Source organism: Apteryx rowi, unplaced genomic scaffold, assembly GCF_003343035.1.
Source record: "Apteryx rowi isolate R43461 unplaced genomic scaffold, aptRow1 scaffold_67, whole genome shotgun sequence".
Taxonomy (NCBI): domain Eukaryota; kingdom Metazoa; phylum Chordata; class Aves; order Apterygiformes; family Apterygidae; genus Apteryx; species Apteryx rowi.
Genome location: NW_020450949.1, coordinates 879,669 through 901,280, shown reverse-complemented (window position 1 = coordinate 901,280; position 21,612 = coordinate 879,669). Strand labels below are relative to the sequence as shown.

Here is a 21,612-nt window from a genome sequence, read left to right as displayed (position 1 = left end):
AGTCCATCCATCATGATGGCCAAGTCTGCTGCACTATCTGTTATATAAGCTGTCACCAGCTCTTCTACCCGTCTCTATCTGTACCTAATACAAAATTCTCATTTAGAGCAAAAATGTCCTTTAACAATTTATTCGGGYTCTTCATTAGCACTTCCCCTTTACTCACCTGGGAGAAGATCAGAACCCTGTGGCCCCCATCCCGTAACTTCTTCAGCATCTTTTGGAGCAGCATCAACTTTCCAGAAGATTTAACCAAAGAATTCCCATCATAGGATCCATTGGGCAGAACCGGTGCCTCCTGTGAAGCCATTCTTAGTTAGTGGAGATATTCCTCGCTGCCAGAGTTACCAGGAACAGTCCCACACCCTCTGAATTAAATATCAATTCAATCATCAACTGAATGAAGCAGGATTTTGTCCCTAAGAAATTCTTCTGAACAAGGGACTCTATTGTGGGAAGAGGCCATAAGGAAAACTGTGCCAGAGAATGGGTGGTTTCCTATGGTCTACAGTAACAGACTGCAAATTCGGGAACACACTAGCCCTGGACTGTGCAAGTCTCTCAGAGGAAAAAAAACATTAATTTCATGGAGAAATTCACATGCGTTTCCAAGACAAAATAGCCCCATCAAACYACTCATGCCAAAAACATACCTGTACCAAAGGGAGATGATGGAAACAATTCCCACTGATGGCTGTACACACACATTCTGAGAAACGTCTCCAAAGTGCAAATGAAGTTCACTTACCACAGCCGCCACAGGAAAGAGGTATGGATGATTACAACATTTCTTCAGATCCATCATGATGTTGAGCAACGAGACCTGGTTCCCACCACCTTTTGAATTCAAGGCTTCAAAATTCCTTGTCAGTATAAATTTGTAGTACTTCCTGCATGAACGGGGATGGAATAGACAATATTGTTAATATGGCCAGTTATGGGACCAGCATAAATAGGATGGCACTGAATTAAATTTCACTAGTCTCAGTGACGCTTCAAAAGGGAAATTTGGTATGGGCACTTTTTGAAAAGTGATGCTTCAGCATCTTCAGCTGGGGGACAGGTTTTGTTCAGGTGCTCTGTGGATAACACAGCTCCGTAAGCGGGATGAACTCTGGGGGTACAGCAGTCAGGAATGCTCCTGCTGCTGGATGTGAGTGGAGTCTCGCACTACGGCACCAGGCAGAAGCAGTGTGCCTTTCCCTGCAAGTCCCCCAATCTCCGAGGAACATGCCGGTGAAGCTGGAAGAGCCAGCCCACAACAAATGCGCCTGAGCAAGCATCCCTTGCGGCAGCAGCACCACACAGCTGCGAGCCAGGGCAGGGCCTCTGGCCTCAGTGGCGATGCTCCAGACTGACACCAGAGGAGCTCACGGCACAGGCTGGTGCCCAGGTGCCAAAACACGCATCTCGCTCCCCCTGCCACCAGCACACACTCTGAATCGCTGGGTACAAAACGGGCGCTTTCCACCAGGGCAGAGCTGCAGCCTGCAGCATAAACAATGCTGTTTTAGCACTGCCAAGATCACGAGAAGCAGGAGGCGGTTTGGCCTCAATATCTTCTCTGTGCCCCAGAACTGGTGAGGGCCATGCAGCCAGGCTGCCGTGCATCAAATGCTTCCTGCTGAGCAACCAGGACTGCGTGGAGCCCAATTTAACACGGCTGAATGCACTAGGGCGGACTCCCTGCTAACACATAAAACACTTCAGCTCTTTCCATGGCAGATCCAAGAACAGAGGGATTTCTCTGGCCCATCAAACCCCACTGACGCCTTACTGCACCACAGACAGATGAAGTAACGTGAAGGAAGCCAGCCACGCCGTGCCTCTGTGCTCTCAGGGGAGCCAGTCACAGCCTGCTGCGACGTAATTACTCACTTCTGCATCTGGCTRAGCTCCACTCTCACGATCAGTTCAGTCTTGGCTGGCATGTTCTTGAACACATCCGCCTTGAGCCGCCGCAGCATGTGAGGACCCAGCAGATCATGGAGCTTTTTGATCTGGTCCTCCTTGGAGATGTCTGCAAACTCCTCCAGGAATCCCTCCAGGTTACTGTGAAAGCAGCCAGAACCACACAGTGCTGAGTGATAATGGGACATGCAGGAGTAAAGACGTTTGGGGTTTTTTATGACTTGAACTCAAGAAAAGAGCTCTTATGGCATACAATGAGATAAAACTCCCATGCCCATAGCTGAGTGAGCAAAAGCCAGACTGAGGAGCTGTACTGATTGCTAAGGGAGCATTCACACTAAATGTACTAACATGAAATCCGAACAAGCTCCCCAAAGTATCACTGTTCCCTAAGACAGAGGGAAAGAGCAAGGTAGATTTCAGTCCCTCACTCACAAATCCACTGACTGACTAATTGTAAGGCAATATCCACTCACAGGGCCCCAAAAGAAGTATTCCATGTGAATAAAATTCGGATTTACATAAAATGCCCATGTAGCTGTTATGGCAAACCATTGGGACTATGTGCTCTGCCATCTACCTGCCAGTGCAGATTAGTGACATTTGCACAGCAATAACTGGATCCAGGCATTACCAAACAGATGGAGCCCTGCTGAACTGGAAAATCTCTACTTAGCAGCTCTGCTGGCCAAAAAGACAGCATGTCCTTGCTGCTCTCCCTTTTCAAGGAGAGAACTGGTGCAACTTACTTAAACCTCTCCGGAGTCAGGAAATTGAGCAGGTGGAAGAGCTCTTCCAAGTTGTTCTGGAGTGGAGTCCCGGTGAGCAGCAGCTTGTAATCGATTTTGTAGCTATTTAATACTCTAAAGAACTTGGAAAAGAAATCAAGTTAGATGAAAAGAGCTCAGGGGAACTAACTGGTCATCTGGGAACTCTTGGTGCTGCAGACTTCAAGCACAGAGACACAGCAGTGATCTCTCCTCCCCACTGGGCACRCAGGGCCAGACCACAGCTTGCATGTCCCAATCTCAGCCATCCCCATCAAGCGCTGGCTGCAATCCTGAATGTCCTTGGCTCTAATCACCCGGCCCTTTCTGCGCTAGGGGCCATGTGAAGGTCTCAGAGTGTCTCCACACTGACAGCACCCAAGAGTACACCTGGCCTCAGGTAAGAGGAAGAAGGAGGAGAGGGAGTGATTCATTTTCATGAGAGCCCATCAAAGGACTTCTCAGTTACCCAGCAGCAACCACTGAAGAAACCAGAGGGAGCATATCCGCCAGGAATAGCCTAACACCAGAACTACTCTGGGATCTATTATCTTTTATTGTGATTATGCACCAGTTCTGGAAAAGCAAGTTGATTTTTTGTTGAGAAAAAGCAAAATGCAAAGCTCCACTATGCATTCTACTTAAAAGTCAGCGATGGGTTCTCCCCTTCTTTTAAAACAACCAGTCTTGCATCTTTTCCACGCAGAGCTGGAGCAAGACGTAAGACATATGGAACTCCTGACTAGATCRGACACTTTTCTCCTTGTTTCCTGAACCCGCCCTGCTGCAGGGGAGCAAGCAGAGGTTTAGCCTGCTGCCTGTATGACTAGCCAGGCTGCCACCTCCTTCCCAACTGAAAGATTTTTATGCCAGACGATGTAAAAGGCAACAATCCTGCTGCAACAAGGGTGCCAAGCAGAGCCTGTGCAAGGGGAGGATGTCTTCTGATTCCCAGAGAGAAAGGAATGGAACAACAGATTGGCTGTGTTTGTGGTAGCAGCTGCGCTAGTGTGCTGGAGGAATGGCTCACAAAYGTCTGCTACCTACTTTGGACTGGTTGTTCTTCAGCCTGTGTGCTTCATCCACCACCAGACAGGCCCACTCTATTGAGCCCAGCACCGCCTGATCAATAGTGATCAGCTCGTAGGACGTGAGCAGGACATGGAACTTGATCTGGGCTTCCTTCTAGACAAACAGAGGAAGAGAAAACGCAGGATAAGGGAGKGCATGCAGCGGGACAGCCCCCACCTTTGGTGCTGCTGTAGGTGACACCTATTCCAACATGGGGAGAAAAACGGGGGGGCTGCTTGCACTGTACTGCACAATGCCAGCAAGCAGGGTCTAGAAACAAATCGTGCCTGCGGAATATCTGTATCCTTCTGAACATTTAAATGAAGTAAGGACTACATAAACAGAAAAGGRTCAGGCAAAAAATCTTTTAAGCTCATCATAAATCTCCTCCACTTATAAACAGTGTCAGCTTCTCTCTTTAGAAAACAGCCGATTAGGAACCCAGCAAACCTCTCTCTCTGGGTCAAATTCTGCTCCAAGCCCACCAGTATAAATCCTGAATTGCTTTGATGGATTTTGGGGAGTTGCATCAGTTTGAGATTGCAACAAAGTGCAAACATCTTCCTTCCACCCATACTGCCTTCTCCCTTCCTCTCTGCTCTTCTGAGCCCTGGGCTAGCCAGGTCACCCCTTCTAGCAGTTTCCTCCCCTTCTTGTTTACTGTTAAAACCAGCTGGGTATGGTACAGACTGAGCTCATACCTTCATCCGGAAGACCTTCTTTCCACTCCGGATGGCATTGTCTTCAAAAGAGAACTCGTTTTCCCTGATGACTGACCGGCTTTCTTTGTCCCCCGTGTAGGTCACAACGTAGAAGTCAGGTGCCCACATCTCAAACTCACGCTCCCAGTTGATGATGGTGGAGAGAGGGGCGCTGACCAGATACGGCCCTTTCGAGTGGCCCTGCTCAGGAAGACAAAGTCCAAGCAAGTTGCTGTTAGCCCTGTCCCGGAAGGCTGAGCAGCTCGCAGCCATCTCGGGGAGTGCTGGACGCTCACCTCCTTGTACAGGGAATACAAGAACACAATAGTCTGCACGGTCTTCCCTAGCCCCATCTCATCGGCCAGGATGGTRTCAGTCCCTTGGGCCCAGGAAAATCTCAGCCAGTTTAGCCCTTCTAGCTGGTAAGGATGGAGAGTGCCTCCTGTGGCATCAATGTACCACGGCTGCTTGTCAAACTTAACCGTAGGCTGAAGAAAAAGACACATGATGCAAAGCAGTGAGAACCAACTCCCCCTCCTTTGAGCCAAGCACATCCCTCTTTAGATCTCTGACACAGAACAGTCCCAAAAGAGATGCAAACACAGTCCACACCACAGCCCTTATCTTCAGCACGCAGGCTGCTGGGCCCCGCACTCAGTGCTTTGCTGCGTGCCACCAAAGTACCCGCGAAGGGGCAGCATCAACCCTTGACCAGCTGTGAAGACAAGAGAGTTGCCTTGCAGCCTCCTYCTCTTCTTTTCCCACACTGAGAAAACCTGGAAGGGGCTGCCCAGGCCCCTCACTGCACAAGTCCAACTCTCCATTTGCATGCAAGACATGCACGTCTGGGAAAGAGAGACCCCAGACATGCTCCTTCAGAACCCTCCTCTTGGACTYAGAGAATGGCTCCGTAATACAGACTGCGTTATCCCCTGCCTGTGCACAGAAGGAAACCACTCCGGAGTTCTGAATGAAACAGGCAGTCTCTCTGAAGGAGCTGGGGAGACAAATGGATCAGGATGGAGGGCCCAGACAGACCTCCCTTTCTCCRGGCTCACACTCTGTTGTGCTGCGCCTGCCATTCCCACTTACATCAACAATAGGAGTTTCYGGGGGCTTTTCTAGCTTCTCCTCTTTCAGCTTTTTCCCTTTCTTGTTCAGCTTCTTTGGAGGGCGCGTGTCTTCCCCCAGCATCAGCTCCCTGGAATAGTGGGTGCAGATCAGGAAAAGGCAGACAGACATGCCTCTCCCAGTCTCCCAGCCAAGGTTAGAAATGCCTGTCAAAATCTATCACCTTTTTCCCCTTAGGAGCTTTTCTGGCCCAGTTACCACTGGGACTCATGGGGTATTAGTGATCCCCTTCCAACAGTCCATGCAACATCATCCCAAATAAACGATAACAACTTCCTCAGAATATTGTGTTTTTCCCCTAAAACAGACAGACCCCAGCAACACGGAACCTCCCTGAAGTGCAGTGAAACGGTGCATATTGCTAACAGTACAAACGTAGGGGAAGGGAGGCACAGGCTGGCAAGCAACAGGTGGACAGGACTCCTAAGCAGCCTTGAGATGGTGGGGTATTTCACGAGAGACCTTACCAAGGCCTGATTTGCAGAAAGTGCTCAGCAACGGCCTCTGAAAAGAGGCCCCTGTAAGTGACTCCAGTGCACTCAGAAATGGGGGCACCTAGAAATCACTGGTTGTTTAGAAAGGCTGAACAGGCCGCTACAGCTCGGCGTGGCTCTCCCGGGCTGCAGCACACACCCACCGCAATCCTGCCGCCCAGCCGGCTCATACCTGTGATTCCAGTAGAGCTGTTTGAGGTTTTCGTAGTACGGGATGTCTATGTCGTCAATCTCCCAGGTGCACTGGTCATAGGGCAGGTCTTTCCACTTGATCAGATAATGAATGTCTCCCTTTTTATCAAAGCTAGAACGCACAACACACAAAGCACATCAGTGAAAGGAGAAAATGCAATAAATACAGTCTGAGCCAGTGTTTCACCATACTGGCAAACTGCTTCGCAAGGGGACCGTCTCCTGGCGACACAGCTTCCTCTCGCTCTAAAGTGAGCCCAAGCCTTCAAAGCTTGCAAGACRCTAATGAAAATCCCTCGAGATGAAGAATCCTACACACAACAGAACCTGAAATGCTAATGCTCCACCTGCCATCTCAAAAAAATAGGAGATTCACATGTGAGCCTGCAGAAAAACAAGCCCCAGGGACATGTATGACACATCTTTCTCTCATGCTTGGCTAGCTATGTTCACATATAAATGTTCAACATATAAATACTGACTGCTGCCAACAATGGGGTGGAGGCAGCATGTCAAAATCCAGGAGCATCCCTCTGTGAGGGCATGGTGGCTTCCTCAGCCATAGATCTGATCCCAGCCAGGTAAACAGCTAACCATAACYCACTCCATGAAATTGGACACTTCCTCCTCTGCTTTTACCTACATATAATGACATCCAAGCAGAGCTAGAACAACATCAAGAAAGAATGGGAGAAAAGAGCAGAATCAGTTAAATGCTTTTAAATTCAAAGGACAGCTATCAGACAGGATGGCAAGCAACACGCTTCATCCATGAACTAGGAGCCAGGCCAGGGACCACTGCAGTCAAACAGCCAGGCCGGCAGGACGCTCAAAGCTTCAGAGAACACTGCACAAACACCTGGAGAACAGCAATTCTCTGGGAAGTCTTTCCTATCTCCCTGGATGAGAAAACAGTCCCTGTCCTGAAGAACTAGTGTTTATACCTGTACTTTGCTCTCTATTTTATACTTTATATTTTTTATATATATATATATATGTTTTTATATATGTGTGTTTATATATATATATATATATATATACACATATATACACACACACCACATATTTTATTAATCCCATATTGGCATTGGGAACTATCGTTGTTTACTGCATGTGAAAGTATTTCAATGGATTAAGCTTTAAAGGCTGCTCTTCCATTTCACTGAATAACCTTGTGTTCCTGTTTTATGGAACTAGATGAATACCAGAGCTCTGTTTCTYCTGCAGCATTTATTGCTCTTTGAAGTTTTGGTTACACTGAAAAATGAATAAACACACTAGAGCCTGATTATTTACATATGGGGAACAAAATCTTACCTTATTAGCAGACAGTGTAAAGCTGGCACGGAAATTAGCCAGACAACTTTGKTTTTTGTCAATCACCCTTCAAGCACTGTTGCCACTTGAGGTGTAGAAATTGAACAAAAAAGGYGTCTGTAGCTGCTGGGTGTAAAAAAATATACACACAGCAGAGTTCATACGCAGGATGTTTCTTTCACAGAAAAAAAATGTGCATGTCAAGGCTTCATAACTGAAAAAGGCACTTGTTCAAATTCTTCTCTTTGGGCACAGTTCTTATGAGTACTAGGGGGAATTAAGTGAGCGCTACCCACCTCCTGGGTACACGTAATACTCAAATTCCTGCTGATCCCTCTCATTTGAGTGAAGGTGGGATGCACGGTTTCCGAGAGGAATAAATGGCATATACAGAAATGGACTGGYGTCTGAGAGTAGTTTAGGTGAGTAATAGCAGCTGCAGGATGCAATCGATGAAAGAAAGACTGATCATCAGGTCACAGCAGAAATTTATGGAAATATTAGACTGTATCAGGGAGCCACATAATGCATCTGGAAAGAGTTTAACAACTCTACGCATCCACCTTTTGGAAAAATTTACTATCTCTATTTTTAATGTGCAGTGTAACAGAAATAAAAACAATGCATCAATTCACTTCTGGCCTTGGTTTCACCTTGGGAGCAGGCATCCAAGGTGATAGCAGCTTTGAAACAAGCCAGCAGTTAAAAAAAGAAAACAAAAACAGCCCCCCGCAATTCTAAAAGACCGAGAAGCCAATGCTGCAGGAGGAGGATGACATTAGCTTTCCAGCCCCGGGGGGGTGAGAACTCAGCCAGGCTCCTATCTCACACGAACAGGCTGGCATCTCAGGATGCTCCCCAGGGGACCCAGGGCACTGTCTTGGGACAGACACCTAAAACCATCAGTGTAAAAGCTGTGCAAGAACGGAAAAACAGCACAGAGGACAGACCCGCTGCTCAGAGCTTCATTTGCAAAACTTGCACAGGGCCAGGGGAGCATGGCAGGTTTCATCCTTGCCCTTTCTTTCCCTGGATTTGAATGACATCTCTCAGCGCCAACACCACCAGGGGTTTAGGCACCCCGGCAAGCACCGTTCCTGCAGCCCACTCACGCGTCCAGCTGCACGCAGCTCCTCTCACCTGTGGTTCAGGATGCGGTGGATCATCATCCACTCGGGCTTGATGCCATAGCGGTAGAACCGCTCCTCCATCTTGGCGTACTGCGGATCTTTGTTCTTCCGCTTCTCCCTCTGGCTGTCCTCATCCCCAGAGCCGTAGTCGAAGGCCGGCGGCTCATCCATGTCATTCTTCCTTTGGTAGTTGCGGTACATCACAGTGTGGTAGAGCTCCAGCTGCAGGAGGACAGAGCCACGGTCACCCCTAGGGTCGCTGCGCAAGGGGCCTTGGCGCAGGGTGCAACACGGGCAGCCGCCACGCTTACCTGCAGCTCCTTGACCCAGGAGCAGTGCCAGTAGGAGAGCCCTGCCCACTTGACAAAAAACTCGCGCTCCGGGATCCCCTCCAGCGCCTTGGGTGGCGGGACAGCCAGCTCGGCGTCCGGCAGGGGCAGCACCGACGGGAGCGGGGCAGGCGGCTCTTTCCAGGTCCAGTGCAGGATGCGTTGGACTTTGCCCTTTAGGGGAGGGCACTGCGGATAAAAAGGTAAATACGCAAGGGCACAGAGTTTAACACGAGCCCTGTCAGCTTCGCACCCCCTCCCCTCCTCCCTCCCTCCAGCCACAGAGCCCCATAGCGTCCCACTGATGTGCCGCCCAGCAAAACGCCAAACGCCCTCAGGGTCGTCAGGTTCTGCCACCTCAATGCCTGGAACACCGAGCGGGCAGGACACGGGGCCCAGGCCTGGCGTGGCAGATAGTCTGTGGGGGTGATTCACTACTTCTAACAAGGCAGGCAGAAACAAGGTGGCGAGGGCAGGAAGAAGCGCGTGGGGTGAGTGCTGGCTGGTGCAAGAGGGCCTGAGAAGGATGCCCGTGACATTGCTGCATCCCCAGTGGGGACAGGCCTTGCCACCAGGGCAGACTGCGACATAATAAATGTTTCATTATTCCCACATTTAATTCCCCAATGCAGTTCAAGGCCCCACAAATCATGCCTACCTCTGCAGCAAGCCTGCCTCAGGTGGAAAGTCCCTCTGCACAGGACATGCATCAAATGGKACTTGACATCCAATCTAAAAACCAGCAGGGAAATCGCCAGTAATCTGCATGAGGCAGACGGTGCAGGCAGCAGAGCTGTCCAGAGGTAGGCAGGGCCCTCAGATGGGCAGCACGGGCAGTGATGCCCTTCCAGGGAGGGGATGTTTGCAGCAGAGGGCAGAGGGCAAAGGACACCCAGCCAGCAGCAGGGGCAAGGGCAGCAGGGACATCAGTGGCAGAAGAGTGCGAAGAGCAGGGGCCGAGGCCTGCAGAGCCCAGCTGCCGCAGCACCTGGGAGACCCTGGGACTGGCTAAGCCTCACTCCTGAGCCGGGTGGGGGCGGGAGCAGGGACAGGGTGACGAATGCTGGTAACACTCACTGTACAGCGCGGGCAGAGCCATTCACCGTTTGGTATTTCCGGCAGCGGTGGGTTCAGGCAGTGCAGGTGGTAGGAGGATGGGCAYGTGTCGCAGCACAGCAGCTCCCCTCCATCCTTACAGACACGGCAGAATTCCATGTGGTCATCTTCCTCCTCTTCAGCACCTTCCTCTTCCTCMTCCTCCTCCTCCTTCGGCTCCCACTGGATCCCCTCCTTCTCCTGGGGAAGCCCATCCAGCACAATGCTGAGGGTTCATGTCAACAGCCTGCCTGCACCCAAGGAGCACCAGCCGCATACAGGGGCTCCCCCCCCAGGGAGCCGTGCTCCGGGTGTCACAGCCTGAGCCCGCTCTGCTAGKGCCCCACTAGTGCCGGCACTCAGAGAACGCTCCAGTTCTGCCTGGGGTCCAGACCCCATCCAGGCAGGCAAGTACTTCAATGAGTCTAAGGCTCTGTAAGCAACAAATCTCACAAATACCTTTCTCTACCCATCTAATTCACCACGGTGTGGCCTGACACATGGTCTCAGGTGGTGATCACAAGGCAACATCAACGAACACAGCTCTTGTTGCAGTGCTGTGATCTGGTTGCAAAGAAAGGACAATTCTGCACGACACAAGTGGGAGAGAGGAAACCGCGGAGCCCCAGGTTCTGAAGGAAAGTCCCAAGGAAGGCTACTGGCAGCATGAACAGCTCCCCGTCCCACGAGGCCTGCAGCCCTGCAGCGTCCATGTGTAGCCCACTCTGCGCAAGCTGTTGCTTTGCAGGAAGCCACGGCTACAGAAGCGAAGGGAAGATGATGACGTGTGCCTCTGAACGAGTTTAAGAGCCAAGTCACAGCTCTGAGCAGCCTCTTGATGTCAACCCAGACATTTCACTGCTGCTCCCCCGCCACCACAGCAGCAAAACCCTGCCGGGCACCCCAAGCACTCACACAGTGTGGGCAGCTCCACTTGCCCTCGGGGGCCTTCTCCAGCTCGGGGTCCAGGCAGACAAGGTGGTAGGCGCGAGGACAGGTGTCGCACAGGATGATCTCCCCTCCCTGCTGGCACACCTCGCAGTAGTCCTGGTGGTCCGTCTCATAGCCGTCCCCTTCTTCAACTAGAAGCAAGGGACACACAAACAGTCAGCGGGACAGCAGAGCTGCCTGCTCTCCCGGGAGGGAATGGGACAATTGCTCCTCTACGTTATAGCTACGGAAATGAGGAAAACATTTCATCTCGGTCCCCGCTTGTTACGTCCCCCTACCTCTCTGTCCCTCAGCATCACAGTTCTTTGCACACAGCATCATCTCACCTCTGTCTCTCTTTCTCTTTCCACACTGTATCATCCTTTGGTTCCTTCAGGCTCTCAATGGAGAATGCCAGAACCTGGAGAGGTTGCAAGGGAGGCCAGTCAGAGAAACCTCCACAGATACCAGAGCCATCAACTGCAAACGTACCATGCAACAATAACACAGCTGAGAAGGACTCTTCCTCCTGGGACTACTCTGGTCTTCCTGGGTGCTCACTAGGCGCAGAGGCAGGAGCTCACTCAACTCAGGGCAGAAGGAAAGACGGAAGGGAAGGACACCTCAGAAGCGTGGGTAAGGCTCTTCTCAGTTCCCAACTCTGCCGGAAACTCCCTGGACAAACCTCTGAGCTTCCGCTCCTCCAGCACAGGCAGTGGAGAGCAGTCCACCTGTCCTCCCACAGGAGGACAGCCTGACCTGTCCAGTCTGCAGCATCCCTGGTGCAGGGGCTGTCGAGATCCAGCACAAGGTCCCCGGACCAGTTAGAGCCGCTGTGCACTGCTGTTGTACGCTAACAAGCCAGAAGGCAAAGCGACGCCCTTTGCACACAAGGTGCCAAGCCTGACAGCCAGCCCTGCCTCGCGCGCTTGGTTCCCACCGACCTAAGAATACGAGCCTCATGCACTGCAGGGCAGAGGGTCCCATTCCACGTCCTAACTGTTCCCAAGCCCAGAAGCTGCCCTTCGATTTCTCAGAAGCAAAAACCTGTCAGTAAAGGCAACATGAAAAAGAGCATTCCTGAATCTTAAGCATCTTGTGCCGAACAAGGACATAAGCTAGAAAGGCAAGCAACTGTCCTGCAGCAGCGCAGGCGGGAGAGAGCGCAGCAGAGAGCAGCACGAGGCCAGGCCTGCCCCGGAGCAGCGGGCCTGCCGAGGGAACAGGCAGCCAAGCTGCTGCACCCATCCACGGCCCAGGGTGGAAAGCCGGGCAGCCTCACAGCGGGCCCTGGCAGTCTCCACTGGTGAACGGAAGAAGAGCAGAGTSCGGGGCAGCTCAGCGCAAAGGGACTTCTCTCAACAGCAACAAAGAGAAAGAAGTGCCGTTAAACAAAATCAACTGCAAAGCCCTCCACAAGTGAAGAAATGAGGGAAAGTGCACACAAATGCTGCCACACAGCCACCCGAAGACCTTGCCAGATGCTTTTCACTGCTGTTCACATGCCTTCCTCTTCCTATGCCATTATCACGGATCTTCTACCTGCCCAGTGCCTCACCGCACATCTCACACAGACAAAAATAAGTCCACTTTCTTACATTTTCTCGCTCACACCCTGACCTACCCCACTAGGATCTTGCCAAAACCTACATTTCTTCACGGGCTGTTCCTGTGAAAATCATTTCCCTTGAAAGACTTGTAAATTCTGGAACTTTGCTGCCACAGGACAAATTCTGGTGGCAACACACATGCAGCCCCTGGGCAGGGTACCAGCTGCCCACAGCAGCCTGGGATTTGAGCTGGTGCCCAAGGCGCACGCAGATTCCTAGGGCGGCCGAGGGCCTCAGGCTGCGAACACACGCCAAGATGGGAAAGGCTGGTTTTCTGTGCTGTGGCACTGCACCAAGGCAGGTCTCTGCAGCAATTTCTCTCCTGAAGCAACGCGAAGTCAAGACACAGACCAGCTTCAAGGSGAGGCGAAGGATGGTGGCTGATAGCTGGAGAGAAGGCTGGAGGGAAGGACGACTGTGGATTGACGGAAAGGCCCTGATGCCAGGCTCCTCCTTCACCAGCACCCCCAGCGCTGTGGAGGGGAGCCAGTGCCCAACGACGGGATCTGCGTGCTGCCTCCTTCCAGGCGCGACCCCACCAGCAGCAGAGTTTGGACACCAAGGAAGCACCTCTCATCCCGCACACACAGACAAGCACAAGCACATCTTCTCCCACCGAGTCAGTGTCAGGCACTGCTTGGAACTGCAAAGACCACGAAAGCRCGCATCTGGAGAGGGAAATCCAAACAGAACAGGAACAGAGTATAAAGGGATGGCCTACTCCTCTTTTTCTTTCTCCTCCTCTTTCCTCTCTTCCCCAGGCCCGCCGAGCATTCGGAGCGCACTGAGGAGCTGTTGATGCTGGCACTGTCAAAGTCGGACTCTTCCCGTTCTTCCTCTTCACTCTGCAGAGGGGAAAATCAAACCACACACAGTCTAAGCGAGCAAAGCACCAACGACCTGCAGAAAACCACRTGGGATCACCAACCAGGGGCTGAGCTCCTCAGGGCACGCTCGAGAGAAACACTGTATGGTTTCCACATGAATTGATTAGCTGGTGCATCGAGGATGCTGGCAGCGCTATCACACCACTGGCACCGAAAGACTGGGGTCATCAGAGTATGTCATGAAGCATTAGGAAGCAGGTAAATCTTCTGTATCAGATCGATGTCCCTGCCACGCAATCAATCAGCACAGGTCTGGACTAGAACTAAAACCTGAAGACAATTATTTTGCATTGCTCAGCACAGCACAGAGACAGCTAGCCCAGATCACTGAGCAAATCTCAGAGCACACTTAAAACGTGTGAATCAGTGTGTCAAGTCTCCGCTCTGCTTATCTGACAAGAGGTGGGCTCTGGGTTTCCCTGCAGTCTGTCATCCCTGCTAGCACCCAGATATCGTATCGCACAGCTGGCCGGGCACTTCTGGAAAGGCTCAGCCTCTCTCGAAGCACAAGGCATCAGCCAGCTGCACGACACCACACTACCCGCACCGGCGCTGCGTGGCGCCTCGGCTCCTGGGGACCTGCCCTCGAGATCGGGCCACTGCTTCCGTGCTGCACAGTGACAGGGGCAGGCAAGAGGCTGAACACAGCACTCCAGTTCATTTTGCTATTTCCCCTCCAGCACAGCTACAGCTGCTGCAATCCTGCAGCACAGTTCGGGTGGGTTATATGTCTGAAACGCTCTGTCACACAACGCCCAAGGAACCAGAGCAAGCTCGGGGCTCAGCGCTCCAGGCCCCTCTACCATTCCCAGAAGAGCCTCCCACTGCACTGATGCCATTTTGGGTACCGATGTGCGTGCACAGATACCCAAGACAGACACACACGCAGGGACAACTGCCTTATGCCACTCTCATGCAGTGAGGGTCTCCCTCCTCTGCTGCTTGGCAGAACTTTGCTCTTTCTCCTGAGACACTCGTTTCAGTCTGCGTTAGTCTGTCTGTCTGTGCATGTAGGCGTTACTGCTTCATCTTCTTTATAACATGAAAGAGTTAAACAGGTCAAGTATTCTGTGGTATCAAAACATAATAATATGTCTGATTTCTCATTCTGGAGGCRAGACTTAAGCATACAAATCCCTGATTTACGCACTTATTAATTGTGTGCTTAGCAATCCAACTGCAGGAGCAAGTCCAAGCTCTTAACAACTCTCGGAAATGCAAATGCACAAATCTAGAGTCCATCTAGAGACATATGATGAATTTTCTGTGATGTGTGATTGAAAAACGCAGCAGTGAATGACTGCCTCAAATCACTCTTTTCACCTCAACCTCTGATGCACAAAATAATTTACAAACAGGTTATGTTAGTGAAATAGATCCAGAGAGTTAGTGAACTCCAATAGCACTGAATTAATGGGATTTTGATCAATATTATCAAGGCCTACAGGAATTCCATCCCTACTGAATAGTTATTTACAAGATCTACTCTTCTTTAAAATGCTCTGCATATATCTGATATTCACGTGCTGACAAACGCACAGCATGCAAATTGCAGTAGAGCTCCTTTGCCATGCACTTACCTGGATGGTCTGGTATCCCAGGATTATGCGGCAGAACAACAGATGCTAGTAGGCAAGCTATGGCAATGTAATTAAAACGTTTGATAATTCTCTTTGACGCACAGTTCAGCTGGAGTGCAAACCCTAAAGAATTCTTTTGCAAATGAAATCTGAAACGATGGCATTACTGAACTCATCACTGAAAGTAAAAGTGATTATACGATTTTAGTAGAAAACATGCCCAGACAGGGCATCTTTAGAACTGTGAGCTTGGACACAATTCTCTATCAAAGGGATGGAACAAACGTGCTGAACAGAGACTGGCGTCTCACAGAGCAGCAGGAACAAGCCTACAAGGTTTCCTTACAGCAGCCTTCCTCCAGGGTGACCACAGCAATTCCTCAGCCAAAAGCAACCTGTCACCTCCCTTGGATGAGATGCCCCACCACGCAGAGGGCCAATGAGGGAAAGATGCGCCACCAAGGCTGGAGGACACAGGCAGTGCAGAGATCTGTGATACTCATTCTCTCTAGCAGGTGAACGTCACCGCAAGAGGAATAAACGAGCTGGCAGGCACAGTCAGTCCGGCAGGAGAAACATGCATTTGCCTGTATGAGGGAGCCGTCTAGGGGAAGAGGGCTTGTCTGGCCATTTTCCCGCCACACACCCTCAATCCCAAAGCCCTGTGCAGAAAGAGGCGGTGCACACTTACAGAAGAGCTCTTTTTCCTCTTGTTGGGGATTCCTCCAAACCGGAACTTCAAGCCTGCCATCTTTTTCCCCTTTCCCTTTTTCTTCCCGTCTTTGGAGCCCTTGATTTTCTTCCGCACACCTGGACCTGAAGAAACAGAAGATGTCTCTGGTACTCGGCTGTCCTCAGAATCACCCCGCACCCCAACGGCGGAGTTTGCAAGAAGGGTGAGAAAGCTGTGGGACCCCACAGAGCAGGGAGGTGGCCAGCACTGGCCACAGAGCACCTCCCTTGGGGCAAAAGGCCAGTGCTGCAAGCCCAGAGCCAGTGCTTGAAAAGAACCCAGAATCTGGGGGGGGGGCGGCTTGTCTTGGGAGGAATGCAGCTGCCCAGGAGAGGGACTGCAGCTCTCAGCCCGCAGGGCTGCGAATACCGCAGAATTAGCCTCTCAGGGGTCTGCAAAGGGGAGAGAAGACAGCTCTCTCCTCCCAGGGACAGCCAAGGAAAGGCAGGAATGCCGCACTAAGCCGACAAAGTGGGAAGGCTGCTGCAAGCTGCACTCTTGGTTAACTGCCAGCTTTGAGCTGCTTGCTCAAAACCTCTTGAGGCACCGGGAATTGATGGCTGCATAATTGGAACAGAAACCTTCCCGAGAAGAAACACAGTGCAAACAAAGGGAGATCCCTCCCTTTCCCACTGCTGGCCAGCTTCTACAGTGATTCACACAGCCCCTTCTAAACAGGGGGAAAACTTCAAGAATCTGCTGTTAGAAACAAGAAAACATTTATAGTAAGAGACTCATTTCAATACAAATAAGACTACTGCCATAGGAGCCACTGCAGATTTATAAGTTTATCTCATTTCTTGCAAATCCTCATTTCTTTGAAGACAATCACCTTGCACCCAACTACTAGGAAACCGAGCCCTTTCTGAAAAAGAACTGCAGCCTTACTGTGAGTGTTTTTCAGCCAACGAACTCCTTGCCATCTCAGAGAAGAACCGCCAGGCTGCACTGCCAAATGGTGCATATTCGTCTGGGCAGAGCACAGCTGCCTTGCCAGGGCCCCTCAGCCCTGGCCTCGCTAGCCCAATTTACTGAACCATGTCTCCGGCCTGGAGACGCTTTGCCATCTTTGCTAGCCAGAAGACGTGTCCAGCTTTGCACGCCCAGCAGGGCCTGGCAGATGGAGAGGATATCGCAGGCGAGCGCGGCCTCCCTGCTCAGCCCGCCGTCGCTTGGCACCTACCTTTGCCCTCCTTGGTCTTAGCTTTCCTGATGACAGTGGGCAAGGCAGACTGCGGAGGGCTGGCAGCGAGCGGGGGCGCAATAGCGACAGTCTCCACAGCTGCAGCAACCGCCGCCGCTGCCGCCGCTGCCGAGCTGCCCTTGAACGGGTTGTTGGCACTGAACTCTCGCCATTTGGCACCAAGCACAGTCATCATCTTGGACATAGGGATCTTGGGATTCTTCTTGGCTATTAGAGGCCTGAAGGGTAAGGGAGAGGGAAAACAGGGAGTTAACAGAAAGTCTTTGCCGCGTGCCTGCTCCTGCTCACCCTGTGCTGCAGAAAGGTAYTGCAGCTCATAAAACGAATCAGTGATCAGTGCCTCTTAGCAGCAGGTTGGTGCAGACCACTGGTACCAGCTGCACTGAAAAATCAGCAGAAAACAGAACTTTCTTTGAAAAAAAGTACATAAGGAGAAACACTTAAACCTTCTAAGAGACTGTGTTTCCCCTGAAGTACCTGTTGGGTTTTGAATGGCTCACAGTACAAACAAAAAAATTGCTATCATTACTCATTTCTTTCAAAGAAATTTTTCAAATAAATGCACACAAAAATAGGATTTGGGGGAGAGGAAAGAGAAACATTTCTGCTGTTTTCTAGTCAATCCTACAAATAAAACGAGRTCCTGAGTACTGTTTCTAGTCACATAGGGTGAAGCAGCAAGGAACTCACGATGCATTAGAGTATCAGCTATAGAGTACTACAGAAAGTTCATCAGAGCTAGAGGCAGTTATCACTACCACAGCAGCAACACAGGTAGGTCACTATCTCATATCTCCGGTGCGGAAGTGCCCAGGAATCATGCCACGGCTGCTTGCACCCACCCCAGGGCCAAAAGGCACCTTTGGGGGAGGAAATTGCCCTTGCGAGCAGAATTCCCTGCACGACAGACTGCTGGATCTGAGGGCAGCTCCTCACACCAGATCCCCAGCTGACATTGCCACAGCACACGCTTTCCGGGGAGCAGCGGAGTTTCCTTTACAGCTTTAGCACCTTGACTGAGCAACGACCAAATCTCAACACCACGCAGGTCCGCAGCCAGACCTCAGTTTCCTACCTGAGAAACTGACTGAAAGCCTTGTAATTAGTCAGAGTATGATAGTCTTCTTCTGAGAAAATGTAATCTACATCATCCAGGCCCCATTCTTCCATCAGCTGGGCTGAGCTCTTGGGCTCCTACAGATTTACAAAGAGGCATTATTAATGTAAATGACTGAGGCTCTCCAAACGAGCAGTGCGAGGCTCCATCCRTTGTATACTCTGTACCAAACGCTCTCCCTAAGCAGCAACACATGGGATTTGTTTCTGCAGTTTCAAAGACAGAGCACGCACAAGTGCTGAGCAAACTAATGCTTCATATACTGCCAAGAAGCAAGTGAATGTGGCACCTTCCAAATGCTTCCCTAACCATGCAATACAGTGCAAAGCCCTGGCGAGTTTCCCATCTCCAAGAAGCATGATTTCTGTCTGCACATAAAATAAATAATAGGGAAATACAGCACTTGATTAGCCAGTAAAAAGGCAAGCCTGTGCTTGCGACCCCCTTATGAGAGGCCTTCCCAGGCTAGGTTGCTGCTGGAATTACAGACATACCACTGTTTAAAAAATAAAACCCACCATGACATCAGTGCTATTACGGCTGCTTTTCTGTTTGCTTTAAATAAAATAAATTAAATATTAAACCATTACTGTCAATAGCATTACTGGCAACTGTATATCAAACATCTCCTGAGACCAGCAATGATAGAAAATCAGGCAACATGACCAGAATGAAGCAGGCCAGGGAAGTTTCAAACCTCTGCATTTTGTACCGAAAAAAGCTGTGTGAAAGGGGAAATTCCAGAATATTAAAACTTTCCCTTTTGATTTTTTTGTGTGCACATCTTGATCTTTCATTTTCTGCAAGTTTTGATAACATTGTATATTTCTTTTTTTTCTACTTTTTACTCTAACTGTAAATTAGTTCATATTCTGAAATCTCAAAATCCTCCAAACACAATTTTTACTTCCATCCCAGCCACATTGGAACTAGTGCAGGAGCGTGCTGAGTTCACCATGCAGCTCTTGGAGCAATGGAAGCAAGAATGCTCCACATCTTGAGAGATCAAATCCCAGAATGCAAACATGGCTGAGAGTTTACATCAATCTCTTCCCCATCAAACCCAGGAAAAGCTTCTCAGGAAGCCCCCAGTCCACCTTTTCTGACAACAAGCTGCATGGAACTGATCTGCCACTATCTGTTCTCATGTTTAGAGAACAGATACAATGAATCTCTGTTATTCAAAAGATGGGTGCAGACAATCCAAGCAATCAAGTTGCCTCAGTTTAGGAAGTTACTGTTTGTCAGATCATCCACTGCCCGGGATCTCAGCCCATGCACACGTAACGTAAAACACAGCGGCTTAAATCACGAGAAAAGGTAGAGTTAGGACTTGTGAGTGCGCATCGGCAAGTAGCTAAATTGGTGAGCCCACTGGTTAGCGCTTTGCTCACACCGCCATGGTTTAAACAAATGCAATTTATTCATAAGTGCAACCGTGAATGGCCAGAAAACACAACTCGGCTCTCATGCGGTGACTCACTGAATGTGTAACTCACGCATTGGCAGGGATCTAGCCATACTCTGAGATTCCCACTCTCTAGCACTAGCTCTGGGTAGACGAATCTTTGGTACCTTTAAACCTCCATCCTCATTATCATCCTCCTCTTCATCCTTCTTTTTCCGTTTTGGCTTTTTCTCTTTCTTTTCTTTCAGTTTTTTCTTCTTCTTTTTGTTGGGGGAATAGTCACTTCCTTCACTCTCCGACTTCTCCTCTATCTCCTCTTCATTGTCTGATATCTCATCATTGCTCCCCTAAAACAGAAAGTGATGATGCAGAAAAAGCAAGATCTGCCCTTCCTCAGCTCCCCTCAAACAAACCTTCTCAGACAGCAGGAACCAAACTGCTGTCACCAGCCAAATCCAACCACTCCCTCTAGAAAATCCCTGCTGTTCCATTCTGGGTAATAGGAGGAAAATACCATAAAAAAGCAGATTTGGAAGCACTGAGAAGCAACTGACCATGGAAGACCCACAAAAAGAAATCTTTGTTTTAACTGGAACTGTTGCTTCAGAGAAGTTCTGCGATCCCTGTTCGGCCTTGTGCCTCAAGTCCCCACCTATAAAATGGAGACATTCTTTTCTACAGGGAGACATTTCCTCTCTCCATTCCAGGAGCACTACAAACACATCTGATCATGCAAGGTACTCTAGGCCCCAGAGAATCACCAGAAGGAAAGAAAAAAAAAAAAAAAAGAAACAGGAGAAGGTAATGCAATACAGACGAAATTACATTTCAGAAAAGCTCTTCTAAACCAAGATATATGTAATCGACTCTTTATGCTTTTGCCTCATGACTTGCGCTACCGCATGTGCATCGAGGGGGACAAGAGAAGCCATATTTTGTCACAGTCATGCAAATGGATGCTTATTCTGCCTCCATATTGCAACATGCTTCTTTAAAGGTGCCCAGATGCTACAAAACCATAGCATTCACACACCATTCTGATAAGTGGTGGCGTAAAACAGAAAAGCAAGAGACAGCAAGCCAAGAGCAGTAAGTGAATGTATATATTAAAAACAGTTGTACAGTAAACAAAACAGCAGCTCCTCTGAGAAGCAGCTAATTGCTCTGCTAAAAGATCCTAAATTTTCAGGTAGGCAACATTTCAGATTGGCATAACACATAGTAACTCATGATGTTCTGTCGTGGGTTTGCTTATGGCTTTACAYGAATAAAGGAGTGTTCCTATATGTAGCGTGAACAGAAAAAAAAACAAGGGAAAGGAAAAGAAGATATCTTTAGTCATATGCATCTCTTTCAGCTTACCAGACAAGATACTGTGCTAGAGTATTGCTTGGCTGCTGTTTCATTTTTCTGTCCGCTGGGCACTACATGCTGTAGAAGAACCGTGCGACTACAGGAAGAATTCAGCTGTCACATAAACAAAATAATCCTAGTCCTAGTGGTTGCACAGAGTCTTRAAAGGGGCATGAGAGCAGAATAAGGTTCCAAAGTGAATCAGTCAAGTTTCCTCAAATTCCTAATTCTCACAGCCCCTCACTTTCACCAGCAGGCAGACACATAAAACCTCTCATGCGGCTCTTGGTCACACACAGCTCCCTCCAGACAAGCTGCATCTTCTGCAGCAAGCTAAGCCAGCCCCTTCAGAAAGGCCAGGGCCCTGCTGGACGGCTGACAGATGCGGTCTGCTTCTCCACAGTCAGAAAGGCCCCAACTCAGATAGCTAYACCAAGCACAGCAGAGCAAGAGTAGAGACTGGCGGGGCAGAGTTTAGGTTCATTTCCAGAAGAGAGACTGTAACCTGCTGCACACTCTGACAGCAAACACGCTACCGCCCTGCTGAAACCGCCGCCTGCTGGGTGAGCACTCGGGTCCCGAGAGAGGCCGTGAAGGAGGCAGGGGGTGCGGCTCGGGGCGCCCGGTCAGCACCGCGGCCAGCGCCCCGGAG

General features: G+C 50.1%; 1 protein-coding gene across 1 annotated transcript in view; it reads right to left on the bottom strand.

Annotated features, from left to right (window-relative positions):
• The window catches only part of CHD5 (chromodomain helicase DNA binding protein 5), a gene marked incomplete at its 5' end in the record, with an annotated part of 48,991 nt that overhangs the window by 19,949 nt on the left and 7,430 nt on the right, over window positions 1-21,612 (bottom strand). The window contains 18 exons of the mRNA XM_026085605.1: window positions 167-298; window positions 749-890; window positions 1,879-2,052; window positions 2,661-2,782; window positions 3,726-3,863; window positions 4,451-4,651; window positions 4,747-4,938; window positions 5,543-5,651; window positions 6,248-6,379; window positions 8,725-8,936; window positions 9,026-9,232; window positions 10,121-10,339; window positions 11,054-11,220; window positions 13,400-13,523; window positions 15,837-15,961; window positions 17,062-17,300; window positions 18,158-18,276; window positions 19,775-19,954. Coding sequence (XP_025941390.1) covers window positions 167-298; window positions 749-890; window positions 1,879-2,052; window positions 2,661-2,782; window positions 3,726-3,863; window positions 4,451-4,651; window positions 4,747-4,938; window positions 5,543-5,651; window positions 6,248-6,379; window positions 8,725-8,936; window positions 9,026-9,232; window positions 10,121-10,339; window positions 11,054-11,220; window positions 13,400-13,523; window positions 15,837-15,961; window positions 17,062-17,300; window positions 18,158-18,276; window positions 19,775-19,954 — 2,934 coding nt within the window. The remainder of the gene's footprint in view (window positions 1-166; window positions 299-748; window positions 891-1,878; window positions 2,053-2,660; window positions 2,783-3,725; window positions 3,864-4,450; window positions 4,652-4,746; window positions 4,939-5,542; window positions 5,652-6,247; window positions 6,380-8,724; window positions 8,937-9,025; window positions 9,233-10,120; window positions 10,340-11,053; window positions 11,221-13,399; window positions 13,524-15,836; window positions 15,962-17,061; window positions 17,301-18,157; window positions 18,277-19,774; window positions 19,955-21,612) is intronic.